Source organism: Alosa sapidissima, chromosome 18 (genome assembly GCF_018492685.1).
Source record: "Alosa sapidissima isolate fAloSap1 chromosome 18, fAloSap1.pri, whole genome shotgun sequence".
In the NCBI taxonomy this organism is placed as follows: domain Eukaryota; kingdom Metazoa; phylum Chordata; class Actinopteri; order Clupeiformes; family Clupeidae; genus Alosa; species Alosa sapidissima.
The window spans coordinates 13,334,587-13,359,594 of NC_055974.1; the positions used below are offsets into that span (position 1 = coordinate 13,334,587).

Here is a 25,008-nt window from a genome sequence, read left to right on the forward strand (position 1 = left end):
CTATCATGTGACATATATGTGAATATATCTGATTTGTGTGAATATATGATCTGATTCTCCTGTGAATATATTATATCTGAAAAGAATGAACTACAGTCAATCCCAACCAGCACCCCAGGAGAGAGAAGGAGTGGGAGAGAACAGCGCTAGTACAGATTAAAGAGCGAGGGATGAAGAGGGCAGGGGGATGAAGAGTAACTTAGACAGACAGGTGGATGGATGGATGCATGGATGGATGGAAAGAGTGAAGGATAAGTGCGGCGTGAGAGTGGAGAGTCTAAAGCAGAGGAATGGCAGGGAGTCTTGTCAGACACAAGGCAAAGGCAGAGAAACATCCCAAGGCACACCTCATTTCTACAGCTGCCCAAAATCTCTCTCTCTCTCTCTCTCTCTCTCTCTCTCTCTCTCTCTCTCTCTCTCTCTTCTCTCTCTCTCTCTTTTCCCTCTCTCTCCATCCATCTTCCTCTCTCTTTGTGCCAGGACACGGTGGCACAGCAAGCTTGGCATCTAAAGCGGTGTGACACACAAGTCTCCTGGCACAGGTGGCATAGCAGGGCCAGCAGCCTCCACAGACATCCCAGAGAGAGCAGCAACTAGGGTGACATATGGTGTGTGTGTGTGTGTGTGTGTGTGTGTGTGTGTGTGTGTGTGTGTGTGTGTGTGTGTGTGTGTGTGTGTGTGTGATCCTCAAGGCTCTTTTTTCCAGCAACTGAATATTATGTTATGAATATTATGAAATATATATAATGTCTCTGATTCAATAGGTTCTAAAAATAGAAAACATGGAGTTACATCATCTACATTTTGCGTGACCTGGCTTCTATATGTGCGCTGTATATGATACCAGGTCTGTGTCAAGAGGAAGCCTTATGTATTGCACTACCAGACTATTTTATTCAGTTCTAACAGTATTTATAATTTTTGCATGCAGTAATCAAACATAAGTCCTGCACTTATAGTTCAACACTAGATATGGGTCAAATATCCCCTGTCCCCCTCTATTAACCTCATAGCGGAAGAAATTCAATGTATAATCAATGTAAAATCAATGTATAAGCTTAAGCTAATAGTTGGGATATTGCGGTATATTTAACACTAGATAGTGATCAAATATCAACAGCCCTTATAGCACTGCACTGTGCTATTATATTCCATTATAAGAGTCTTTATATTGAACAGATAGATAGGGATCAAAATATCAAGTGCTTTTGAGATGGTAATTATTTTGCAGAGAGTGCAGGGAGACCTCAGTGGCTTCCTCTCAGCACAGAAGCACGGAGGAGCGAGAGGGAGGGGAAATAAGAATGGATAGAGGAGGAGAGGAGAGGAGAGGAGGAGAGGAGGAGAAGAGAGATGAGAATGTGGCATCTTTAATGCATGAGAAATCTATTTGGACTCTGTGTGTGTGTGTGTGTGTGTGTGTGTGTGTGTGTGTGTGTGAGAGAGAGAGAGAGAGAGAGAGAGAGAGAATGAAATAGAGAAAGAAAGAAAGGAAGAAAAAAAGAAAGGAAGGAAAGGAGAGAGAGTCCTTTAGGGTTTTTTTAGTCCTTCAGGGGTCCCCGTACCAAACACAAACACCACACAAAAGACATTACATTCACGAATGCACACATATGTATCACACACTCAGAGTCTGGCTGAAATCTCCCCCTCTCGCTCCCTTTATCCCTTTTTCTCTCTCCATCCTTCTATCTCTCCCTCTCTCTCTCTATCCCTCTCTCCCTGCTGTTGTAATCCTGCACTCCTCTTCCTGTGGTGTTGCCGCCTGGCTTTGCTTCCATCAGGCTGCTCATTAAACCTCAAACAACAGAAAGTGATCACACACACACACACACACACACAAACACGCAAGAAGCACACGCACACACATGCATGCGCGCTCACACACACACACACACACACACACACAAACAGACACACACACACACACACACACACTAGGGTTGTGGTTGACAGGCATCACGATGGAAAGCAACCATCGTGATGCCACGCCCCCACATGCCAGTCACTAATTCCTGCTGTAACAGGCTAAAACATAAAAAAAACCTTTCCCTGAAAATGAAATTGAGCCTACTTTAAAGGCTGTCACCCAAACAGTTATCACGTATTAGTCTACCGTCTTGTAAAATAAAAGACTTATTAGTCTACCCTCTTATTCAAATAATTCCTGACTGTGACGTGAATGTGTAGCCTAATTGTCCTTTAGTAGCCTACATGTCTCGCAGGCCTATAGCCTACATTGGACGTAATATGTAGCCTAATGTTTTAGCAGAAAATATAGATTTATAGACGCGAGGCTACAGCGAGCGTCAAATGCGTCCTTCTTCTCTGTGTTAAAATAAACCATTTCTTTCGTTAATTATAGGATCAGAAGGTAGCCTATCTGTCTTTCATTGTAAGGCTTGTATTTCATGCATTTAGCAAAAGTCCCAGACAGCAGCGGAGTGGTAATCGGGATTCGTTATTTGTAAAAGTGTTTTCACTTCACCCTCCTATAACCTGGACTGCGCGATTGCAGCCCTTTGCTTTCACTTCCCGCCGCCCTCATAGTCAGCATAGACGGTAGCCTGATAACGTGGGATGCTGCATAGTACTAATATTTTAAATGAGTGACCACGATAGTAGTCTTAAGTAGCTTTTTTGCTGGGTCCAGCGAAGGCTGGCAATGTGTAATATTCCGCTGGTTGGTGTCTTTCACAACAATTTTCTTGGATTAGATCTTCCACACAACTTCAGTAGCCTGGTCAGTACAGTATGTCTCTCTTAGCTGTCCACTTTCATCAGGCCGTATAGCCTATATAATATATTTTTTATTTTTTTATGTAGAACATTATAGATGTATTTCTGTACAGACATACCTATAGGCTGTTTACTACACTAAACCCCCCCGACGTCGTCGATCGTCCATCACGATGTTTACTGTACACATCGTCAAATGCCAATTTAGGCGACATCGCCAAACCCTAACACACACACACAAACAGACACACATACACAGACAGACACACACACACACACACACACACACCTACACACATATTCAAAACAGTTTGTTTAGAGGACACACCATGAAAGCACAGGCTGCTTACCCAAATGCAATCAGCAGATGAACAGGCGGTCCTGCACTGCTAATTGATGACACACACACACACACACACACACACACCTATACACATATTCAAAACAGTTTGTTTAGAGGACACACCATGAAAGCACTGGTTGCTTACCCAAATGCAATCAGCAGTATTGCATAAAAAACACCAAAGACAGATGAACAGGCGGTCCTGCACTGCTAATTGAAGACACAGAACCCCCCCCCACCACCACCACCCATCATAAAAGCTTCGTCTGAATGTCAATACCTAATCAAACATGGAGCATGAATATTCATCAGCTCTCTGGTCCTAATAGAGGCACTGTGGGGGCCAGAGGGAAACAGAGGTACACACACATACATACACACACACACACACACACACACACAGCACACACACACACACACACACACAAACACACACAAACAGGCCTAATAAAGGAAGTGTGGGGGGAGCCCTTCTCTACTCAACAGGGGCCAGAGGGGAACAGAGGTATCATCCTGCAGCTAGAGCTCTCAGAAGCTGGAGGATCCGCATAATGCGCCAAACATGGCCAGAATTTAAAGGGACACCAGGCAAGCCTGATGCTCTTTCTCTACGAAACTCCCCCTCGCTTGGTCTGAAGCTCTTTTCCTTTTCTTTGCATCTTCCGTCAAGGGTTTTCGCTGCTTCTTCACCGGCTCTGCCATTATACACACGTTTGCAACAATCGCTAGCGTTTCGTTAGCCTCCCTCTGTGCTGTGGATGCAGGATGGAAACTGAAACTGCTTCGGTCGCCGGGTACGATACACTGAACTTGCAAGCGGGATATTCTTCCTACAGGCAGTAGGGGCGGGCGAGAGAGTCTTCATTCACCCTGTAATGAGTCATTTAACCATATACCGACTTACGAAGATGAGTAATTAACACGAAAACGTTGCCTGGTGTCCCTTTAAGGTGACTTTCCTCTCGTAAACTACACACAATCTCCCATTTGGTACCAACACTTCTCAACTGATTCAGCCTTTGCGGGGAGTCGGATTGCTTTCAAACAGTCAGACTTGGTTAACCCTGTCAGAGTTAGCCACCCAAATGAAATCCTGATCCCTCACTGCTGTCCGTGTGCGGACAAACACACACACACACACACACACACACACACACTACGGCCTGCATGACCACCCTCTAGCCGACTGGCAGGGCTACTGCAGCAGGCCTGGCCATTTGTGTGACACAGCAGCAAACCGAGGGGACGACACAGACACCTCGAGAGAGAAATATAATTACCTTGGTGGAGTGCCAAGCCACAGAGAATGAGGAAGGAAGAGAGAGATGAATTAACATGATGGACAGGTGATGAGAGGAGAGGACAGAGGAAACACAAATATAGAGTGATGAGAAAAGAAAAGAGAGATGGAGACAGGGAGGGGTGGAGGGAGAGAGAGAGATAGAGAGAGAGAGAGGGGGGGGGAGAAAGAGATGAATGGGGATATCACATTCATCATTCAGTCCAATAATGGAAAGAGTGTGTGTGTTTGTGGGTATAGTGTTACCCAAGAGGGCTGCCAGCACACACACTCAGCAAGGAGGAGAGGAGGGGGTGAGAGGAGGAGAGGAGAGGAGGGGAGGAGATGAGGGGAGAGGAGGGAATGGGAGGGGAGAGGAGGAGATGAGAGGAGAGGAGGGAAGGGGGTGTGAGGGAAGAGGAGGGGGCAGTCTCTGAGGAGAAGTCCAATCCATAGTCTCTCCTTACAAAACAGCTTTTGCTTACTAGTATAAAGACTAAACGGGTGGCGCTCATGCAATATTGTTGATACTGAAGAGAACACTGCTGGGAACTTTTTATACTCTCAAAAATCTTTCTAGTAGCTCTATGAGACTATTAGTGATTATTTTTCACAAACCTATTGAAATTGATTTATGTGAAGAGTACAGCAAATGTATGGTATTAAAAAATGATAATAATTACAGCCTGACCAATAAAGGCTCTAACGCCTAGACCAATAGGAATAGGCCTATAAGCAGAAATTGGAGGGTGTCCTTTTTTTGGAAAAAAAAGTCCTTTTCACTTTTAGACACAACCTGTCCTGGTTGTCTGGTCAGTGGTCAGGAATTGCTCCCAGAAGAGTGGACTTCATATAATGTGTACTATATGTATTTCATTCAAGTACACACATTTCTCCCAGACCTATAATGTATATAGTTCTGTTTGTGGTACCAGACAGACCTTTTATCGAAGGTTAATGCACAAGTCATCAAATCACAGTCAAGTGTTTTCTTTGTTTTGTATGTTTGTTTTCTTTTTTGTATGTGAAATCCATGAGAAATGTGACGGGTAATAACCCAGAGGTTGGCCAGATGTTTTTTGATTGTACTGACATGGATTTTCTTGCTTGTCTCTGTATGTCTTTGTGAATACGTCCCTGACTTGTGTATTTGTTTGCCTTGCCTTTGAGAGTGTACGGTTGTCGGGAAGGATGTAAGATGTATTTTATGGTGAATGCTCTTCTGTAATACTCCAGATACAGATAATAATAATTTAAAAAATAATATTGCCCTGGTCATGCAGGTGGCTGAGGGCATCCCTGCCATCCGCTGCCATGATATGTACTGTGAGATCCACGGGAGACAGGAAAGATGGCATAGCCATGAGTTTGAAGCCCAGCATTAACTATTTATTACAAACGTGTAGAGGTAAACAAATGCCACTTTCTCCCTGCCTGCACACTGGTTGCTTGCATGATGATACAGGTTTGAGTTATTCCACACCGATGATGCACTGCAGCTTAGTAAGAGTGCGCTTGTGGACAAAAGGCTATGTAATGCTACCTTTAAAGAAAGAACGCAAATTTTTGTTTTCAGTTTGTCTCCTTCTATACACCTTAGATTGTGGCAGTGTTGACTTGTCATGTGTGGAATAAATATGCCCTCAATTGTACAAGTACAACTTATATGTTGTATTAAAGAATACTGGCAGGTCAGAGCCAATGATACTGATTAGGACATGTGATGGGTGATGATGTGTGGGTATAAAACCGTGTGTACGCAACAATAAATGATCTTGTTCTGCTGAACTTCCCACAATCAGTGTGTAGAGTGCAGTTCCTCCGTCAGGTTAATTAATTACTAATAGCAGTGTTGCTCTTCTGGGTATGCAAGAGTCACTGCTCATATGAACTCTGACAACAGGCAGCGCAAGAGAGACAGATAGAGAGAAAATTGGAGAGAGAGAGTGACAGAGAGACAGAGCCTGCACTGAGTTAGGGAGGGGAAGGATGAGTCATGCGATTCGGGAAAAGGAGCAAAGCTTCTGCCCTCTCACCCTCTCACGGTCCAGCATTGATAGAGGGCTAACCATCAGATCATGTGTGGGACTGACTGTGGGCACGTGTCAAAGCCTCAAAAAACAAAATGCCCATCTCAACATCTCAGAGAGGCTTCCACTCGTCAGTGGTTCCATCGCGGTCTGTCACGGCCCGAAGCTGACCAGAAGCTCCCAGTCAGGTGTAACCCTCCCTGACACGGCCTCCAGGAATGTGCAGAGGCTCTCACCACACTAAATGACTTTCCCATTACATCAGTAGCAGCTGAGATCACACTGATGAAACGTCCTGCACACTCCGTTGCACAGGCAGTATTACCAAAAAATAGAAATGCACTCAGAAACAAAACTTGCAAATGGCCACCATCACTACTGTGTATTTTCAACCACACACACACACACACACACACACATACACACAGACACACACACACACACACACACACACACACACACACACACACACACATACACACACACACACACACACACACACAAACACACACACACACACACACACACAAACACACGCACAGCCTTCCCCGTACAGCTACAACTTCATCAAAATCCTCGTATTCAGTACTCACCTTCCTCCTCTCCGAGTATCTGATGATGTTCATGGCTTATGATGAGTCTAACTTTTACGTCTATCTTGGTTGGTCACAAGTTGTTTCAGTGGTTGCCTCTTTCCATTGCACTTCTATAGAAACATGTAGGCAGCTGTGGTAGGAAGAGGTATGCACCAACACACACTGCAGACTTGACCACAAGCCCGGGCTGCACTGCATGCACCTGTTGCTCAGGAACAGGGGGCGGGCCCTTCATCACAAACCAACCACAGGCCACTCACCCTACATCTGCTGCTAGCTAGCTAGCTAGCTAGCTAAACATGACCCTTCTGCCTGCAGACCAGTCTCCGTGGTTCTACACACACATGGCCTGATTCACTCTGATATCTAATGCTACCTGTATGTGTGTCTGTCAGTGTGGACCATGCATACAAAATGCAAATACAAGGACATAGTGTGAGTGGGCATGACTTTGCTTATTTAGCAATAATATGAGGTTGATTTGACCCACTTTTACAGCCCACTGTTTCAGTGGCTTTACAAATACATGGCCTTATTCACAAACATCCAATGTTGCCTATCTGTCTGTCTGGCAATGTGGACCATGCATATAAAATGCAATAAAAGGATAGAGTGTGTGGGCAATGCACTGACATAACTAACATAAATTTGCTTAATTACCAATGATCTGAGCTTGTTTTGCTAAAGAGTACCCAATTATTGACCCTGACATCCTCCATCATTCTGTCTTTCAATGCCTTGGCAGTTCCAGGCTATTTACTTTGACTTCTGCAAACTCTCAGGATGTGACTCAGTCTATGATGTTGCCCAAGCGCGTTCACAGTGCTGTTGCTTTTGTCCTTTTTCTTACCACCTGAGTTTCTCACCCACAGAAACATTTTCACACCTTCATCACAGACCGGCATTAACTGCAGCTGAACTACACACAAAGCAGCGCCTTCAAAATCCTAGACCTTTGGTTCAATACAGTCACGATCCAAATGTACCCCCAGAGAAATTATGGCTTTCCAGAACTTTCTCATTCGGTGTGCTCAGCATTATCTCTCTAGGGTCCACACGTAGGTAGCGATTGCAGGAATGAGATTTATTTCCGCAATTGGGGAACAAACTGAATTAGCTAGGAGAATTACAACACGTTTTCTGAGGTAACAGATAACACATTTCTCCCTGCTGACGAGAGGTGAGAGGTAGATCGTGATTTTTCCTACGTTCCAGCTATGCAGAAGCCAATGAGTCAGAGACTTTACCTTTGGGACTTAGAGGCAGTTTTAGTGCAACCAACACTCTCATTTGTCTCACTTGATTGCACAGAGAAAGCCTTAGAATGAGTACATTAATCAAAACGACAAACCTGCTTAAAGGTGCTTATAAACTGAAAAGGACAAATGGTATCTGGTATCCTGAGTGCTTTGGCTTTTGAGAGGCAGATGTGCATCTCAGTTAAAAAAAACAGACAATGGCGGGAAGCAGGAGGAGCCTGGATGATTCTGTACCCTCTCAAATTTTGTTCAAAACTTGTCTATATCTTCAATAGTTCCCAAGACCAAGGCCTGTGATTATCTACAAAGCCCTAATTGGAAAAAAAGCAAAAATTGTGACATTTAGGCTATTATTTGGCATGAAACTTTTTTATTCTTTAATAGAATATTTTATTCTAAGCATATTATAGGGCCTTGTATGAAATCAAAGGGCATTCATTACAAAATATGTAATGGTTAAGTCACACTGAGAATATGTCTTCCAGCCAGAGATGTAAAAGTCCGGCTTCAGAAAGTCCTGCCATGTATTGGTTGTACCTGTGCGCTTAATATTACATTACATTTGGCTGACGCATTTTTAACCAAAGCGACTAACAACATGGTAAACAGTTTAAGTTTTAAAGCAATTCTCTCAACAATTTTAGGACAAAAACCGATAGACTAAGTACACTAAGAATAAGTGCATCAGTGAGTGCTGTTTTTAAACAGTTGAGTGTCAGTTCAAGACAGGTGGTAAGTGCTAGGATCAGCAAGACTTGTTGTAAGTGGTGCTATGAGAGGAGATGTTCTCCAAAGAGCTGGGTCTTCAGGAGTTTTTTGAAAATGGAGAGGGATGTCCCTGCCCTTGTAGGAACTGGCAGTGTGTTCAACCAACGAGGAACAACAGATGAGGAAAGTTTGGATTGGCCTGAGCGTACCAGTGGTAGAGCTAGACGTCGTTCGTCTGAGGAGCGCAACGGTCTGGAGGTAGCGTATGTCCGTATGAGGGCATTCAAGTAGGTGGGAGCAGAACCGGAGACTACTTTGTAGGCAAGCGTTGAATTAGATATAAAAGGGGCTGCTGTGGCCTACTGGTTAGCACTTCGGACCTGTAACCGGAGGGTTGCCGGTTCGAACCCCGACCAGTAGGCACGGCTGAAGTGCCCTTGAGCAAGGCACCTAACCCCTCACTGCTCCCCGAGCGCTGCTGTTGATGCAGGCAGCTCTCTGCGCCGGAATTAGTGTGTGTACACTGTGTGCTGTGTGTGTGTCACTAATTCACGGATTGGGATAAATGCAGAGACCAAATTTCCCTCACGGGATCAAAAGAGTATATATACTATATATACTTATACTATACTTAATTTGATGCGGGCCGCCATAAATAGCCAGTGTAGCTGGATGAGTAGTTTAACATAGGTGAATTCACAAATTAACTGATCTACCTGGCTTAAGGGTAATTAGAATCAGCTGATTAAGTGAACGGTTCTTGGAATAAAAATGTGGCAGGACTTTTACTTTCTGAAGCCGGACTTTTACACCACTGCATCCAGTCTACAAAGTTTGGGCAGGCTAGGAATAATAGTTTTTAAGATATTAATGTCCAAACATGGCTCCCAAGAAAATATGAAAACATTGGAATTGAGCAAAAATATGTTACAGGTCTTTGCTTATGTACCTATGTACCTTAGCCTGACGAGCCAGACCCACATTAAAATGTAGGGTCTGTGCACTCACTGTTCGCAGTGCTCAGTCCGAGGGGCGGGATAATCAGTAGTCTTTCAAATTCCCTCTGCACGCAATAGGACAGCGGCAGCGCTATGAGTCCCATGCGTTTCCCACCAGCGGAGCTAGTTCGCTAGTTCAAACGTTTGCCAACTTAATAAAAGCTTAACTCGTGTCACACTGTTCGCCAAAAGCAACATCCATCTTATTTGTTTTCAAGTAGCAGGGAATTCAAGCCAAACCGTTGCAACTCTGCCATCAATCATTATGTTAAGCCCACCTAACGACTCTATACACGATTTCATTGGTCTGATTAAGTTTCGATTTCTGGAGCTCACAAGCCAACGGAGAGTTGCTAGACTAGCCCTGGCAGCAAATGTAATTTGCTGCCGCTAGGGGCGCGTCTAGATTTCTAGGCTATACAGTATGTATCTAAGTATGAAGACAAACTTCAAAAGCAAAATCTGAGACGGTGCATCAACAATTTTCCTGGATTCTGTCTGATTTGACACAGTATTACTCAGATGCAAATCTCCACGAGTCAATTCACCAAAAAACCCAATTATCAACCTGACAGCACAGCACAGCACAGCACAGCAAGAATGACTCACATCAATTGTGTGGGATCTTGTTGAGATGAGTAGCCAGAACAGAAGAAAATGTGTATGGTGGTGTGTTGTATAGTACAGCGGCACCAGTCCTATTTAGTTTCATTAGCTCTCTGAACACACCTCACTTGAAGCTCTATGCCACATCATGTCAATGAAACTACTATATCTTTATGTGAATCTAGTTCCAATTTGCAGCAGATGATGTTTTTATTCATCACTGACCACGCTGTTCCCGTTACCTAAGAAAAGTAGATAGAATTCATGCATCATTAATTGGCTGGCAAATTTAGAGAGGCAGAGAGAGGGAGTAGAGAGAAAACAAAATAAATTGGTTGAATGAAAACAAGAGGCCATACCAAAAAGCAAGAATGCAGAATAACCTGATGCCAGAGATAATAAACACACACAAACACAAACACACACACACACACACACACACACACACACACACACACACACACACACATTAGTGCTTGACCATATTAGCCATATGTGACATATGACAGAGGGGAAATCGACGACATCCTCCTACCCACAAACAGTTCACCCGGTAAAGCCAATCGGAGCTGAAGTCAGCACAATCTACTCTGAGTGTTTTAAAACTAATTTGAAGAAATGTGACTACTTCAGATCAACTTCGACAAAGAGTTGTGCAGGGGCAAATCTCAGTGCAATAAATGAGCCATACTCATACGGCGGAAACACACCGCGTGCACCCACTCTATATTCCATGGCCCTGCTGCCTGGTGCTGAGCATCAAAACACCAATTAAGGTCCCATCTGCCTGGTTACTAAATTTAAATCTATGAGGACAGCTCATTTAAGAAAATGAGAAGTTAATTCGGAGCACATGTGACGCTGGAGGACTAAGTTGTTAAGGTAATGTGTCAGGCGTGGGAGTCAGGGGGCACTAAATGCATGACACACAGGTTCAGTGCTGTGTCGTGCAGCAGGAGAGATCGCTTCAGCCAAATATGGAGCATGATTCATGAATTAGCGCTGCGCCTGGATCGGACACAAAAGATCAGGCAGGACTCGGTGAAGACACAACAAACACGACAGCTCGCCTGTTACATAAACACATAAATATGAGCTCTGAGAATTTTGTTCTTGCTCATCATGACCTCTCTAACAAAGCACAAGAGCACAACTTTCTCTATAGCTCCCTTGTGAAAATGTTATGTACATATGCTGCACAAGTTATTTACGTCAATCACCCTGGCAATATGAAAACAAGTCTTGCATTCTGGTTTATGTTATAAGGAAGAGTGATCTCATATAAATACCCAACTATGCTCACATTGCAATGTTGGAATAGTTGAGAGCAGACACTTGAGAATATATGCTGAAGGTTCATAAAATGTAAATAGCTAATAGTAGAAGTTTGTTGAGTATCCATGGTAGCCCCTTAAGACAAGGTTATAGGTTATAGTCCAGCGATTGTTTTTCATACACAATACAACGCAGAACTTACTTTCTGACTGAAAATGTCCACACTGCATCCACATAGCATCCCCAGTGATCAAGTGTAACGGTGGGTTCATGAGCAACTGGGAAGTGGAAAAAATTCTAGAGTTTGGAGGAGGGGGGGGGGGGGGGGGGGGGGGTACTTCCCAGTTTGAAGTGGGGGATTTCAGAGAGCTCCCAGGAGAATGTTTTGACGTCACTCAACATACAGTACGTCACACCTAAACTGGGGACTTCCTAGTTTGAAGTGGGGGATTAGAGAGAGCTCCCAGGAGAATGTTTTGACGTCACTCAACATACAGTAGTGAGCACTCTCACTTCGGAAGTGGGGAGTTTAGAAGTGGGAACCTTCCCACTTCCCAGCCACATGAAGGCACTATAAGTATAAGTATAGTGTATTGACATTTGGTGGGAGCATAGACTGTATATACAGACTATGGGTGGGAGGATGGAGATTATCTCGCTCTCTGAGGGAAATGTCCACAATGCAGCAGAGTCCATTTACAGGTCTTGGCCAATCAACAGAGCGACCGCCAAAACAGCAGGTCAGAGTTTTATTTTTTTAGAATCTGGACTTCGCCCAAAATATCTCTGAGCCTAAAGAATGCTTGTGATTTCTTGTCCCCTGCAAACGAGTGGTATGAGAGCCCTTAATAATATGCTGAGATGGCACTGCAAGTAATTCATAGCCACAGATAGCTACAGACTCTAGGTTGACCTAGTACTATTGGTCTCTCGTCTGCTGATGGTATTTAAAATGCTGGGATGTGTCTCCTGAGGGTTTCGGTGGCTTTGATGGTGGACTGGTGGCCGGTTGCATAAATAGAGCACACCTGTTGACCCTGGGTTATATGAGTTTGAACTGCGCTGGCACAATAGAAGTGAGGCCACTTTCGGAAAAAAAATATCTGCTTTGCATAACTTTCCTGTCTACTTTTAAACACACCAAACATGCTGTCATCTGCTTTTCCATGTACAAACACACACACACACACACACACACACACACAAGTACATACACACACACACAAGCACACACACACGCGCGCGCACGCACGCACACACATAGACACACACACACACCTAACAAAACACCTGGTTGAATTATGTAAATGTGCACGTTTCATATGCAAGATAAATGTACACGGAATGCCACTGTAACTAGATAACATGTTTCCAAAGTTCTATGCAAATACCAATTGTGGGAATGAGATGCAAGATCTGTTCTAGGGGTATGATCCAAAAACACAAAGGACTGTCCTTAATATTATAAACAAATAGAACCTTTGTGGACATCTGTCACTGCACCAAACACATGCAAAACAAAAATAAAGACCAGGAGTCCAAACCAAGAGAAATGAGAGAAGAAGCCTGCATGGCAAACAGCAGCTTTTCAACAACAGCCATCAGTTTAGATCCAGAGTGTCACGCTAGTCCACGGCAACCTTCGTCTCTTCCCCTCTCCTCCCACCACATCGTGAAAATGACAAGTGAAGATGTTCCACTTCTCTCTCTATGGTAGTCTATATTACACAACAATTAAGGCTCTGCAGTGGGCCACCGAAGTAGAAGTGAAGAGCCGCTGTTGACTCACTGACTATTCACACACTAAACAGTGTGTGTCATACAGCCAGGATATAAATGACAGGTCAAGTATTCTTACAGTCAGCCTCGTGATGTGTAATTCTGACACTGCCAGGGAAAGTTTTGGTTGCAGAAAACAGTGTCTAGTCAGAATTGATTACCTAATTGTTTCTATTTGACTTTCAGTATCTGAAACCGTGGAAGAAAAAGCAGGTGATTCATCCCCTAACAATAAACCAGTCGAGGCACAATATCAGTCTCCCCCGCACAGTATAACATCTATTTAAAGATAGTCTGGTTAATACTACACCCTTCATAGGTTAAAGTTTGAAAAAGAAAAAGTAAAAAAAAAATTATGTTCATGCTATTCTAGTGAATGAATACTTGGATGAATAGCCGCCAATTAAAAGATTACTTCTTCAACTCAGGACATACTGTATATATACTTCTTTAATGTTCCCAACTACAAATGATGACTTGTGGGTTTAAAATAGAGAAATTGCCACTGACTTGTCCGACGGCAAGAACAGAGAAAACAACGGTGTTTCAGTAAGCAATCATTTCCTGCCTCACAAAATGATGTGACTTGCTACAGTTGAAATACTCGGTTGACCTGTTTTTCATTAAAAACAAAATTGATTGTACCTGTGACTCAGATATGACTCATCGCTAAAAAAGAGAGGTATCTATCAATTAGCAGTTTGAATTGTTCAAAACACAAGCAGCTCCCTCCCACTTACTGAGGGTAATATAGCTTATGACTAATAGCCACTGTTCTGGGGTAACACAGTGTATGGTAATAACTGCTCTTCTGAGGGTGACATAACATAGCGCTAATAACCGCTGTTCTGAGGGTGACGTAGCATATGGCCACACACTCAAAACACAGCTATGATGGTAAAAAGGAGAATCATAAATGATCAGACAAGTGCTCTCTTTGAGCAAGCACTTTCACTAAAGTCAAGTCAACTGTCAGACTCTGAAGACTTATTTGATCACTTTAATGCAAAAATGGCAAACATTATGGATGACATTGCTCCATTACAATTCAAGAAAGTTAAGGACAAACAGAAAGCACCATGGAGGCAAAATCCAGCAGTTAAACTTCTAAAAAGAGAGTGTAGGAAGACTGAAAGAAAATGGCGTAAATACAAACTTCAGATCCACTATGAAATCCATAAAGAGATGCTCCGCACATATAACTCTGAAATATACAAAGCAAGACAGTCTTTCTTTTCTAACATTATCAATAGAAGTTCAAATAACACTCGTATTCTATTTTCAACTGTTGATAAGTTAACAAATCCCCCCTCACAATTAGCGCCTGAACTTCTCTCAACTAATAAATGCAATGAGTTTTCATCTTTTTTTAAAGGTAAAATTGACAAAATCAGACTCAACATATCTGCTCAATTACAAATTCAACAACCTGAACTTCCAGCAACAAACAGAGGGAAACTAAACTTGATGTCAGAGTTCAGCTTGATAGACTACGAAACACTTGAAAAAACGGTACAGAATCTCAGCCCTTCCACATGTGTCTTAGACACTCTGCCTACCAATTTCTTCAAAACTGTTTTTCACCTCATAGCGGCGGATGTCCTTCAAATTGTAAATGTATCATTGCTGTCTGGCACTTTTCCTAAGTCACTGAAAACAGCTGTTGTAAAGCCACTTCTCAAGAAGAATAACCTGGATGCCTCCATGCTAAACAATTACAGGCCCATATCCAATCTACCTTTTATTGGCAAAATTATTGAAAAAGTAGTCTTTAATCAATTAACCACCTTCCTAACATCAAATGGGTATTTTGATTACTTTCAGTCTGGTTTTCGGGCAAATCACAGCACTGAAACAGCTCTCATTAAAGTTTCCAATGACATACGCCTCAACACAGATTCAGGTAAAACCTCAGTCCTAGTGCTACTGGACCTTAGTGCAGCATTTGACACTGTTGATCACAATATTTTACTACACAGACTAGAACACTGGGTTGGATTTACAGGCATAGTTATCAGCTGGCTAAAATCATATCTACAAGAAAGGAGCTTCTTTGTTGCCATCGGAAACTGTACCTCAACACCAACGTCCTTGACCTGTGGTGTTCCCCAGGGGTCGATCTTGGGGCCACTATTATTCAACCTCTATATGCTCCCACTTGGACAAATCATTCAAAATAATTTGATTTCATATCATAGCTATGCAGATGACACACAAATTTACTTAGCTCTATCACCAAACAACTATGGTCCTCTTGAATCTATGTGTCAGTGTATAGAACAAATCAACACCTGGATGTCTCAAAATTTTCTTCAGCTGAACAAAGAAAAAACTGAAGTAATTATATTTGGTAAAAATGAGGAAAGACTTAGGGTTGCCACTCTCCTTGACACAAAAGGGTTGAAGGCAAAGGATACTGTTAAAAATCTTGGTGTATTAATTGACAGTGATCTAAATTTCAACAGCCACATGAAAGCGTTAACTAAATCAGCTTTTTACCACCTCAAAAATATTGTCAAACTCAGAGGGCTGATGTCAAAACATGACTTAGAAAAACTTATTCATGCATTTATCTCCAGCAGGGTCGATTACTGCAATGGACTGTTCACAGGCCTTCCTAAAAAGACTATTAAACAGCTTCAGGTGATACAAAATGCAGCAGCTAGGACTCTAACAAAAACTAAAAGAACTGACCACATTACTCCAATTCTTAAGTCCTTGCACTGGCTTCCAGTAAGTCACAGAATTGACTTTAAAGCACTATTGCTTGTTTATAAATCAGTAAATGGAGCAGGACCTAAATACTTGTCAGACATGCTTCAGCAGTACACACCTTCTCGTCCTCTCAGGTCCCAGGTGAAAAACCTGCTAGTAAAACCTACAGTTAGAACTAAACATGGTGAAGCAGCTTTTAGCTGCTATGCGGCTCAGCTGTGGAACCAACTTTCGGATGACATTAAAAAGGCCCCAACTGTAGCCAGTTTTAAATCTAGACTTAAGACCAAACTGTTCTCAGACACTTTCTGCTAACTGTGCCGAGTTACAAATTCTGAATCTGCCTCGATAATTATTCTACTTTGTCTTTTATTACTTTTTTTACTACTTTTGCCTTTGTTTTTGCTTACTAATTATTCTTTATTTTTAAATGATTTTACCTTGTGTTTTATGTTTTCTTTTTATTATGATCTTTACCTTTTAACTATTCTTTGACTATATTGCCCTTCTATGCTTTTATTTTTTATTATCGTTTGGTTTTGTTTATGTAAAGCACATTGAATGACCTCTGTGTATGAAATGTGCTATATAAATAAACTTGACTTGACTTGACTTGACTAATAACTGCGGTTCTGGGCTTTGGGTTGCACTGATGAAGATATCAAGACAAGCAAACCAGCAGATCTGAAGAGCAGAGACAAAGTGTCACTTATACACTGGGATGTTACAGGAGTGTGTGTGAAGGGGGTACAACTCCACACAGCCTGCTGAATCTCATTACACAGAAACTCATTCACAGCCAACTTCAGCTGGTGCCACATCACACACACACACACACACACACACACACACACACACACACACACACACACACACACACACACACACACACACACTACACCACACACAGCATGCCGTCACAGACAAGCCCAGCATCTGTGACTTATTTATGGAGAAAGCAGAGTAGTTGGCAAGGAATATACAATTTGGATTGCTTTAAAGAATTCTCACTTTGTGGGTTCCCTCCCTAATATAATTCCTCTCTTTTGCCACTCTGTGTTGTAATTCACTCCTCTCTTTGTCAGAGATCACTCAATATGCCTCTCACACACTATCTCTCTCTTTCTCTCTCGCATTTATAGTCAACAGACTTTCATTGCAATAACCATATTGTAGGAGTGTTGTGAAAAAGCATGCACATTTGACCCCAAATCGCAAGTAAATGTTGCACAGAGCTGATAAACTATATTACACCCACCCAAAAAGAAGGGGACAAGAGCAAAAAGAAGATGGGTGTAGAATATATGGGAATTGGGAAAGCTATTTACCATGAAGGCACTCTTTGGAGAGGACTCAAAACCTCATGCACTTCCTCTCTCTCTCTCATTCAGCATAGCTGTCACTGGTCATGCACTTCCTCTCTCTCTCTCATTCAGCATAACGGTCACTGGTCATGCACTTCCCATCATCCACTGAGCCCACCACTGTCCTAATGCACAGACACAGCTTAGGGAGACCATCCACTCTTTCCTTTAAACGAGGCCACTCTAAGCCCTGATTGGGAGAAATGCAAAGCCCTCACGTCCTCACCAGGCCCCACAGATACCACAACTGAATCCAAACCGAGAAATCAATGCTGAGGCTAATTGGGAATGTAAAATGAGGCACTGGGTTGAGTAGGAACGGCTGAAGTGCCCTTGAGCAAGGCACCTAACCCCTCACTGCTCCCCGAGCGCCACTGTAGCAGGCAGCTCACTGCGCCGGGATTAGTGTGCGCTTCACCTCACTGTGTGTTCACTGTGTGCTGAGTGTGTTTCACAAATTCACAGATTGGGATAAATGCAGAGACCAAATTTCCTTCACAGGATCCTTATACTTATACCTCTCCGGATGCTTCTGTTCTGAGAACTCGTATGATATCTCTGGTCTTGAAGAAATTAGTTATATTGTCACAGACATAAGCATATTTCACATGAACAGCAAATGCTCTAGCAGCTACATTTGTGTCAGCATGCATCTTCAACCAACACAGCTGATTTCCAAACAGTAATCAATATGTATTGTGTTGTGCACATTATGTGTCTTGTGTGGGTGGGTTTGAGTGAATGGGTGGGAAAGAAATCTGTTGCGTAGGGCTTCCTGAGCAAAGGGGCACGTGGGTATGTTTGAGTGTGTCTAAGTGGTGGTGTATATTGTGCTGTCCTTCTCACTTCTCAGTAGAACAATTATTGTGTGTGTGTGTGTGTGTGTGTGTGTATTCCCATTAGGCTAATGTTGCTGTCAGTCGGAGTGAGTAAGGTGGACTGATGTATGACTCTGCATCTGGCAACAGACACAAGACTAAGAACCTCAAATAGGAACCTCAAATAATCTACTAGAGCCCAACCGACAGTGTTTCCCATACACTGGCTTATTTGTGGCGGCCCACCACAATATCAACATTGACCACCACACAATGATTTTCCAGGTTGTACTAAATTGTGCTTAAAGCTAGTTAGCATTATAACCACACTGCGCTAATTTGCTAAAAACTGTTGCATTCAAGTTAATTCTGCAAACCTACCACCACAAATATAATTCAATTCTGTGGGAAGACCGATACCGATTTTGAACGATAAATTGAAAGATTAATTTTTTGTAAAAATGTACTCTAATATTTAACATATTGAAAAGTTCTGATCAAGGTGGGACACCGTGTTTAAATAGGCCTTACTATCTGGTATTCTAATGAAAGGCTCTTATACTTTGTGTGATTGGAAAGAAAAATTGCAAAATGAAAGATAATGTCCATACTCTCATATGTCTTGCAGCTTGTACACATTGCCTGTGTCGTGTCTGCGGCATGGCTCCATTGCGTGTTGATTTTAATTTCGGCGCCCACGTTAACAGGTTACAGCAGCCACCCTGCCTCCACCATATGCGCGTCTCAAACGCAGCTCAAACTGTGCTGCAACCACGACCCAAAATAGGCCTATTCCTATTGGGGGGAAGGGGGTGTCAAAATGTTGCCATGTTCCTTTCAGGATATTTTAGAGAGGAATGAGGAATGATGTATAGTGACTTACATGACATTACATAAATGTAATCCATCTATCTGTAATCCATCTGTAAAGCTTTTCTCTATTCTTCAACCAGAATCGTATCCTCTTAAGGGAACGATCAGACAGGACGCAGTTTTTGCAGTGAGTTGCGCCGTTTTTTACGTTTTTTTGCGTATTGTCTGTAGGCGCTTTGCGCTCATGTGCCCAGAGCGCCTCCATTTTGTGAGCCAGCCGCGCCTCCGAGTTCCAACTCCAAGTTAAACTCCAAGCAAAAATGCACCCACGTTTTTATGAAAACATAGTGTACCTCACGTTTTATAAGCGGCAAAGCGCGTCCTGTCTGATCCTTACCTAAGATATTAGTATAGTCAAACCGCACAGCACAACTTTAAATGAAAGCCCCTTGCACTTGTCACTTTCACCAAGTACATACTCCATTTAAAATGTTTAGGGAATAAAAAAATAAAAAAACGCTTATGTGTGCTTTGCTCTGTTTTTTTCTACTTTGGTGGACATGAGTAGGAAACAGTGTCCTTCCCACAGGAGTGTTAAGGTCTATGTCAACACCTGCTATCTGTGTGAGAAGAGAGACGGTTTACAGATAGTCGCCCCTCTGAGACTTCAGCAGGGAAGTGAAAATTGGCTCTCACATGGAGAGATTTTGTTCTCCACTGAGGTCTGAGAAAATACATGTCAGCAGTAAATGAACCATGACTTTTTCCTTCCTTCATTCATTCATTCACCTTCTTCCCTCTTCATATTCAGATTCATACTAATTAATTACCTCCTCCAAGAAGGTTATGTTGTCACCGCTGTTTGTTTGTCAGTTGGAATCCATAAACACTAGATTGTCCATTTTCACGCAACATGGTGGAAGGGTAGACCATGGGGAAGGATGAACACATTCGATTTCAGAGCGGCTCCGTTTCTCTTTCACCAACATGGCGTGCGGAGCAGCGGTAACGTCACCTTCTGACAGTCGGTCAGCCGGGTTCGCCGTTTGCAAGTCCATGTCCCTTTGGATAAAACTGTCTGCTAAATACCAGTCCATTTCAACTTTAGGACAGGATGTTTAGGTTTGAACTCTGTATGAAGTGTCCTTCGAATTTGGTAAGTGTATGTCATATGTCATCTTCCCATGAGATGAAATGTAAAGGTACAAGATAGACAGCATGCACACTATCACTGAGCAGGCCCATTGCCTTCCATTCAAAATGGAGTAAGAGTCAGAGAAGGCAGTGACAACTGATTCTGAGGTTTTGGAGGCGATTCAACAGACCACTAAAAGCAATCTTCCGTTCCATAAGCACAGCTAAAAACACCTACACAAGCTCAGACAAACACACACGCACACACACACACGCACTCTCTCTCTCTCTCTCTCTCTCTCTCTCTCTCTCTCTCTCTCTCTCTCTCTCTCTCTCTCTCTCTCACAACACTCAGACTGTACAGAGAGACAGAGAAAAAACACTAAACCACTAAAAACAACCACCAAAGTACAGGAATCAATCAGACAGAGAGAGAGACAGACAGACAGAGAGAGAGAGAGAGAGAGAGAGAGAGAGAAAACACTAGGTGCTCCTGCTGGCCTTCGTTTACGCTCATCCACAGTAGAACACTGCCTCACAGAGGGGGCAGCCCTGTGTGCCTTCAGCTGCACCAGCAAACACCACCGAATTAGCTCTCTCACATGTCATGTCATCATGTCCTCATGAATAATGAAATGTCTTGAGCCAGGTGCTACCACTTGCACAGGCCAACTACTGTCCTACATAACATACACTCTTAAAACAAATGTGTTGAAAACAACAAAACTTGCGTTGAAAACAACACAACTTACGTTGTTTTTTTAACACATCTCTGTGTCCAGATAGGGACAACACAGTTTGTGTTGTATTTGTTACACAATATGTGTTGAAAATAACACAATTTGCATTGAAAACAACACAACAACATTTTTTAACACATCTCTATGTCCAGATAAGGACAACACGTGTACCAACTCATCTTCCTCCACTTTCTGGGTACAAAAGTGCAGTGATGTTTGTATGGTTATGGTCCTGGCCGGAATCCACTACATCAAAACAGGGCCGAATTCACTCCAGTGTTGGCGGAACCAGTTACAACTTGTATGCATTTATCTATATAGCTCTATGCCTAAAAGATCAGATTGGAATAAAAAATCATGAATAACTGAATTATACACATACACACACACACACACGGGAAGACAAATCTGCAGGGCTAATGATTTCACCAATAACCTCTTGACCCTAGATAAAGTGAAATCACGGATGAAGAAACGCGTGATTGGTTCAGAGATGATTAATGTAGCGGTGATAAACCCTACAGTCTACAAGTCAAGTCCATTCTGCAAAACAGCCTTTGGTTCAGATTTCTTGATTCAAGGAGAATAATTACATCCATCCAAACTCTGGGCCACATTAAAGTATGCTATCATCAGCAAGGCTCAGTAAACACTGAATATTATTTTCTTTGCTAAGTTATCACTTAGTATAATTAAAATCCTGAGTAGTCCCCCCTCAGCCATTACTGTAATGCAGTTGCTGCCCCTTAAAACTGCTTCCTCAGACCTGCGGTTCAGTTGAAACACACCAGAAGGTGGCACCAAACCCATTCTCACTAGGCTACTTCATACGGGTGTCATCGGGGCTGCACAAACAATAACAATCTACTACAGAAAGGTGTCTGCTACTGGAAACTAGCGGGGGGAAAAGCCTGAATTGATGACAGTGGGTGGCTAATAAACATGCCGTATTAACTGTATTGCTTGTCATCTTATACAGCTCGCTGTTCACTCCTTGGCATGCCAACATGCAATTTAATTAATTACATGAGGCCATGGTAGCAACTCATAAAAGGGACTATGGAGATGTCTATTACTGTAAGCAAGACCCCTGTGAGAGGTTTATGGGAAATGTACTTACATAACGCACAGAGCAGACCAATGCTGCACAATTACATTATGACAAGAAGACAGAGGAAGGCGTAAAATATTGAATGGCGTCTTGGGCAAGTTCAAGGCTATATACACGGCATTAAGTTATTTAATGACTCACAGGGAATGACGGAGGATAGAAAGAGGTGGATGATTATATTCACAGTTCAACATCTCCAGCATGATATATATGCTCATGCTAACCCATGCCATCACTTATTCAGTAGTTGTTTTGCACATCCTCACTCTCTCTCTCATTCCCTCACTGTCATGCACTAGGGCTGCATAAATAATCGATTTTTAATCGAAATCACAATTTAAGCTAATGCAATTAGCTACTCGCAAGGGATTGCAATTAATCGTGCAGCTCACAACTCTGTCCCAATGGTTAATCCTGTCAGGTTTATGTTGTGACAGACTGTGAAGCTCGCCTAACAGCAGTTCTGTGCTTCTCATGCACTAGGCATGCTCACCACTCAAAAGTGGCCCAACTTAAAAACACAATTTGGAATATTGAACTGAAGCTTGACTTTCGTTAATCACAAATTGTCATATCTGCCAGAAAAATCGCAGTTAGATGGGGTTTTTTCCCAAATCGAGAGTCAAATACACACACACACACACACACACACACACACACACACACACACACACACACACACACAACACACACACACACACACACTGCCTAAACATGCACTGGCATTTCAACCGCAATAAAACAACATTAGCTGAGGTCACTGCCGGCCTTGCAAATGATGAGGAGTAAAACTCGTGTCTGCGTCCGATTAAATAACTCATGCAGCACTGCACACACCCTCCGTGGGCAGCTTGGCACTCGCAGGGCAGAGTGCGTTCTCTCTCTCTTTCTCTCTCTCTCTCTCTCTCTCTCTCTCTCTTTCTCTCTCTCTCTCTCTCTCTCTCTCTTTCTCTCTATCTCTCTCTTGATCTCCCTCTCTCTCCCTCTCTCTCTCTCTCTCTCTCTCTCTCTCTCTCTCTCGCACCTCTCCTCTCCGCAGGCTGTAATTGTGGGTTATCATGCGCCTGCAGCTGGCACATGTCCCAGCCAGACGCAGCCAGACGGTGGCACAGTATCGCCACCGAGTCAGCGTCTAGTATCGTATCTCCTCCCAGCCCCAGGAGCTGGTAGCACAGCAAGGGGCTACTGATGGAGCTCCTGGACTGTTTGGACCAGAGGCTGGTCTGGAGCAACAGCAGCAGTAGCAGCAGCAGAGGGCTGTTGAGCAGATACAGTACAATGAACCATATGATGCAGTGATCATGTGACTAGTGAGGTGGAAGGAGCAATCAATGAGGGGGAAATAAAGCAATAACGTGATGATAGTGAGTGTGAAGGAGATATTTTGCGCACGGGGGGTAATTAACAGCACGCGTGACAGAGTGTGGTATTTAAAGGCTTTGCTCATGGAGTGGGTTGGGGAGCAGTGGAGGGGTGGGCTGGTTGTTGGCACCTAAGGATGTGTAACTCGCAGAGCTGAAGTTAACAGATTGCAATTGTGCTCTGTTTGCAAGCCTCCTTCGAGCAGCAAACTGCAAACGCTAACATTGAGAACGATCTCATAGAGGCTGTGCCACATTAACAAACACACACACACATATACACACACACACACATACACACACACACACACACACACACACACACACACACACACACACACACACACACACACACACACACACACAGTATAGAGATTGGGCACAAAACCACTAAATTGTTGTGAATGTTAGGAACGTCCTATTTATAAAGTCTGGAAAGCATTACACATGGCTAGGGAAAACAGTTCAGCCAGGCCTTTTGGAGAAAAACACACAGAAAAGAAGTAACTAGCTTATTGTAGACAGTCTGCCTGCCTGCCTGCCTGCCTACCTGCCTCAAGGCCATACTGAGTCATCCCAGAGCATCAGATTTAGCTACAGCGCCATAGATGCCTGCGTCTATTGGACTAGCGCTCACGCCAACACCATGGAACACCGCACATACAAACGTCCATCACGTCATGACAAGCGGCATTTGCCTGTGAAGTTATGTGGCGCTGCCTCTTCTTATCCGCCGGACTGAACTATAATACATCCCGGTCCCCCATCAGCCCCTGGGCCCTGAATCATATCAGCCGGTATGCAAAAAACGCCTGGGTCCTCGTTTGCCTTGCCAAATGAGATTTGACACCGAGGCGAGCGTGACCATCGTGCACGCAGCATGCGTGGCACTGACATCGTTAAAAACGGGAGACTTTATGGCTCACTCTGTGGCAGGCTTCCTATAGTGTTATTATATATGGTCTCTGTTTCTATTTTACATTTCCAAGTCTTTGTATAGTCAACTGGCAGAGTGTAATTTCCCTGTCTTCACATGGGCTGCGCCAAATCAATGAGATCGCCGTGGGAGAGCATTACTTAATGTCAGCTGAGACAAGAAAAATCCAACTGGAGTAGTCTGGACTGTGCCAGATTTAATCAGATTATTTGTTAAGAAGACCTACACTGTCTTCTTGAAACATTGTTTAGGAAGAGATAGAGTTTGCTGACCCATTTAAACAGCTGATGAGATCCAGGTCTTATTTTCAAATGGAATACTTCCCAGACCTGAGGCCCACTCTAAGTTGGATTAAGGCCTAGAGACACAGAGACCCCGAGACAAGAGGCTTTTTTGACTAATG

The 25,008-nt window shown here is 43.2% G+C and overlaps 1 protein-coding gene across 5 annotated transcripts in view; it reads right to left on the minus strand.

Annotated features, from left to right (window-relative positions):
• mctp1a (multiple C2 domains, transmembrane 1a) overlaps positions 1–25,008 on the minus strand; it is a 164,453-nt gene that overhangs the window by 131,529 nt on the left and 7,916 nt on the right. Inside the window, exon 1 of one of the 5 annotated variants that reach the window (XM_042069733.1) lies at positions 6,985–7,119. The exons of the other annotated variants lie outside the window; for them this stretch is intronic. Within the exon in view, the coding sequence (XP_041925667.1) occupies positions 6,985–7,017 (33 nt within the window). The 5' untranslated portion in view covers positions 7,018–7,119. Of the gene's footprint in view, positions 1–6,984; positions 7,120–25,008 lie in introns of those variants that run through there. 5 annotated transcript variants of the gene reach the window in all.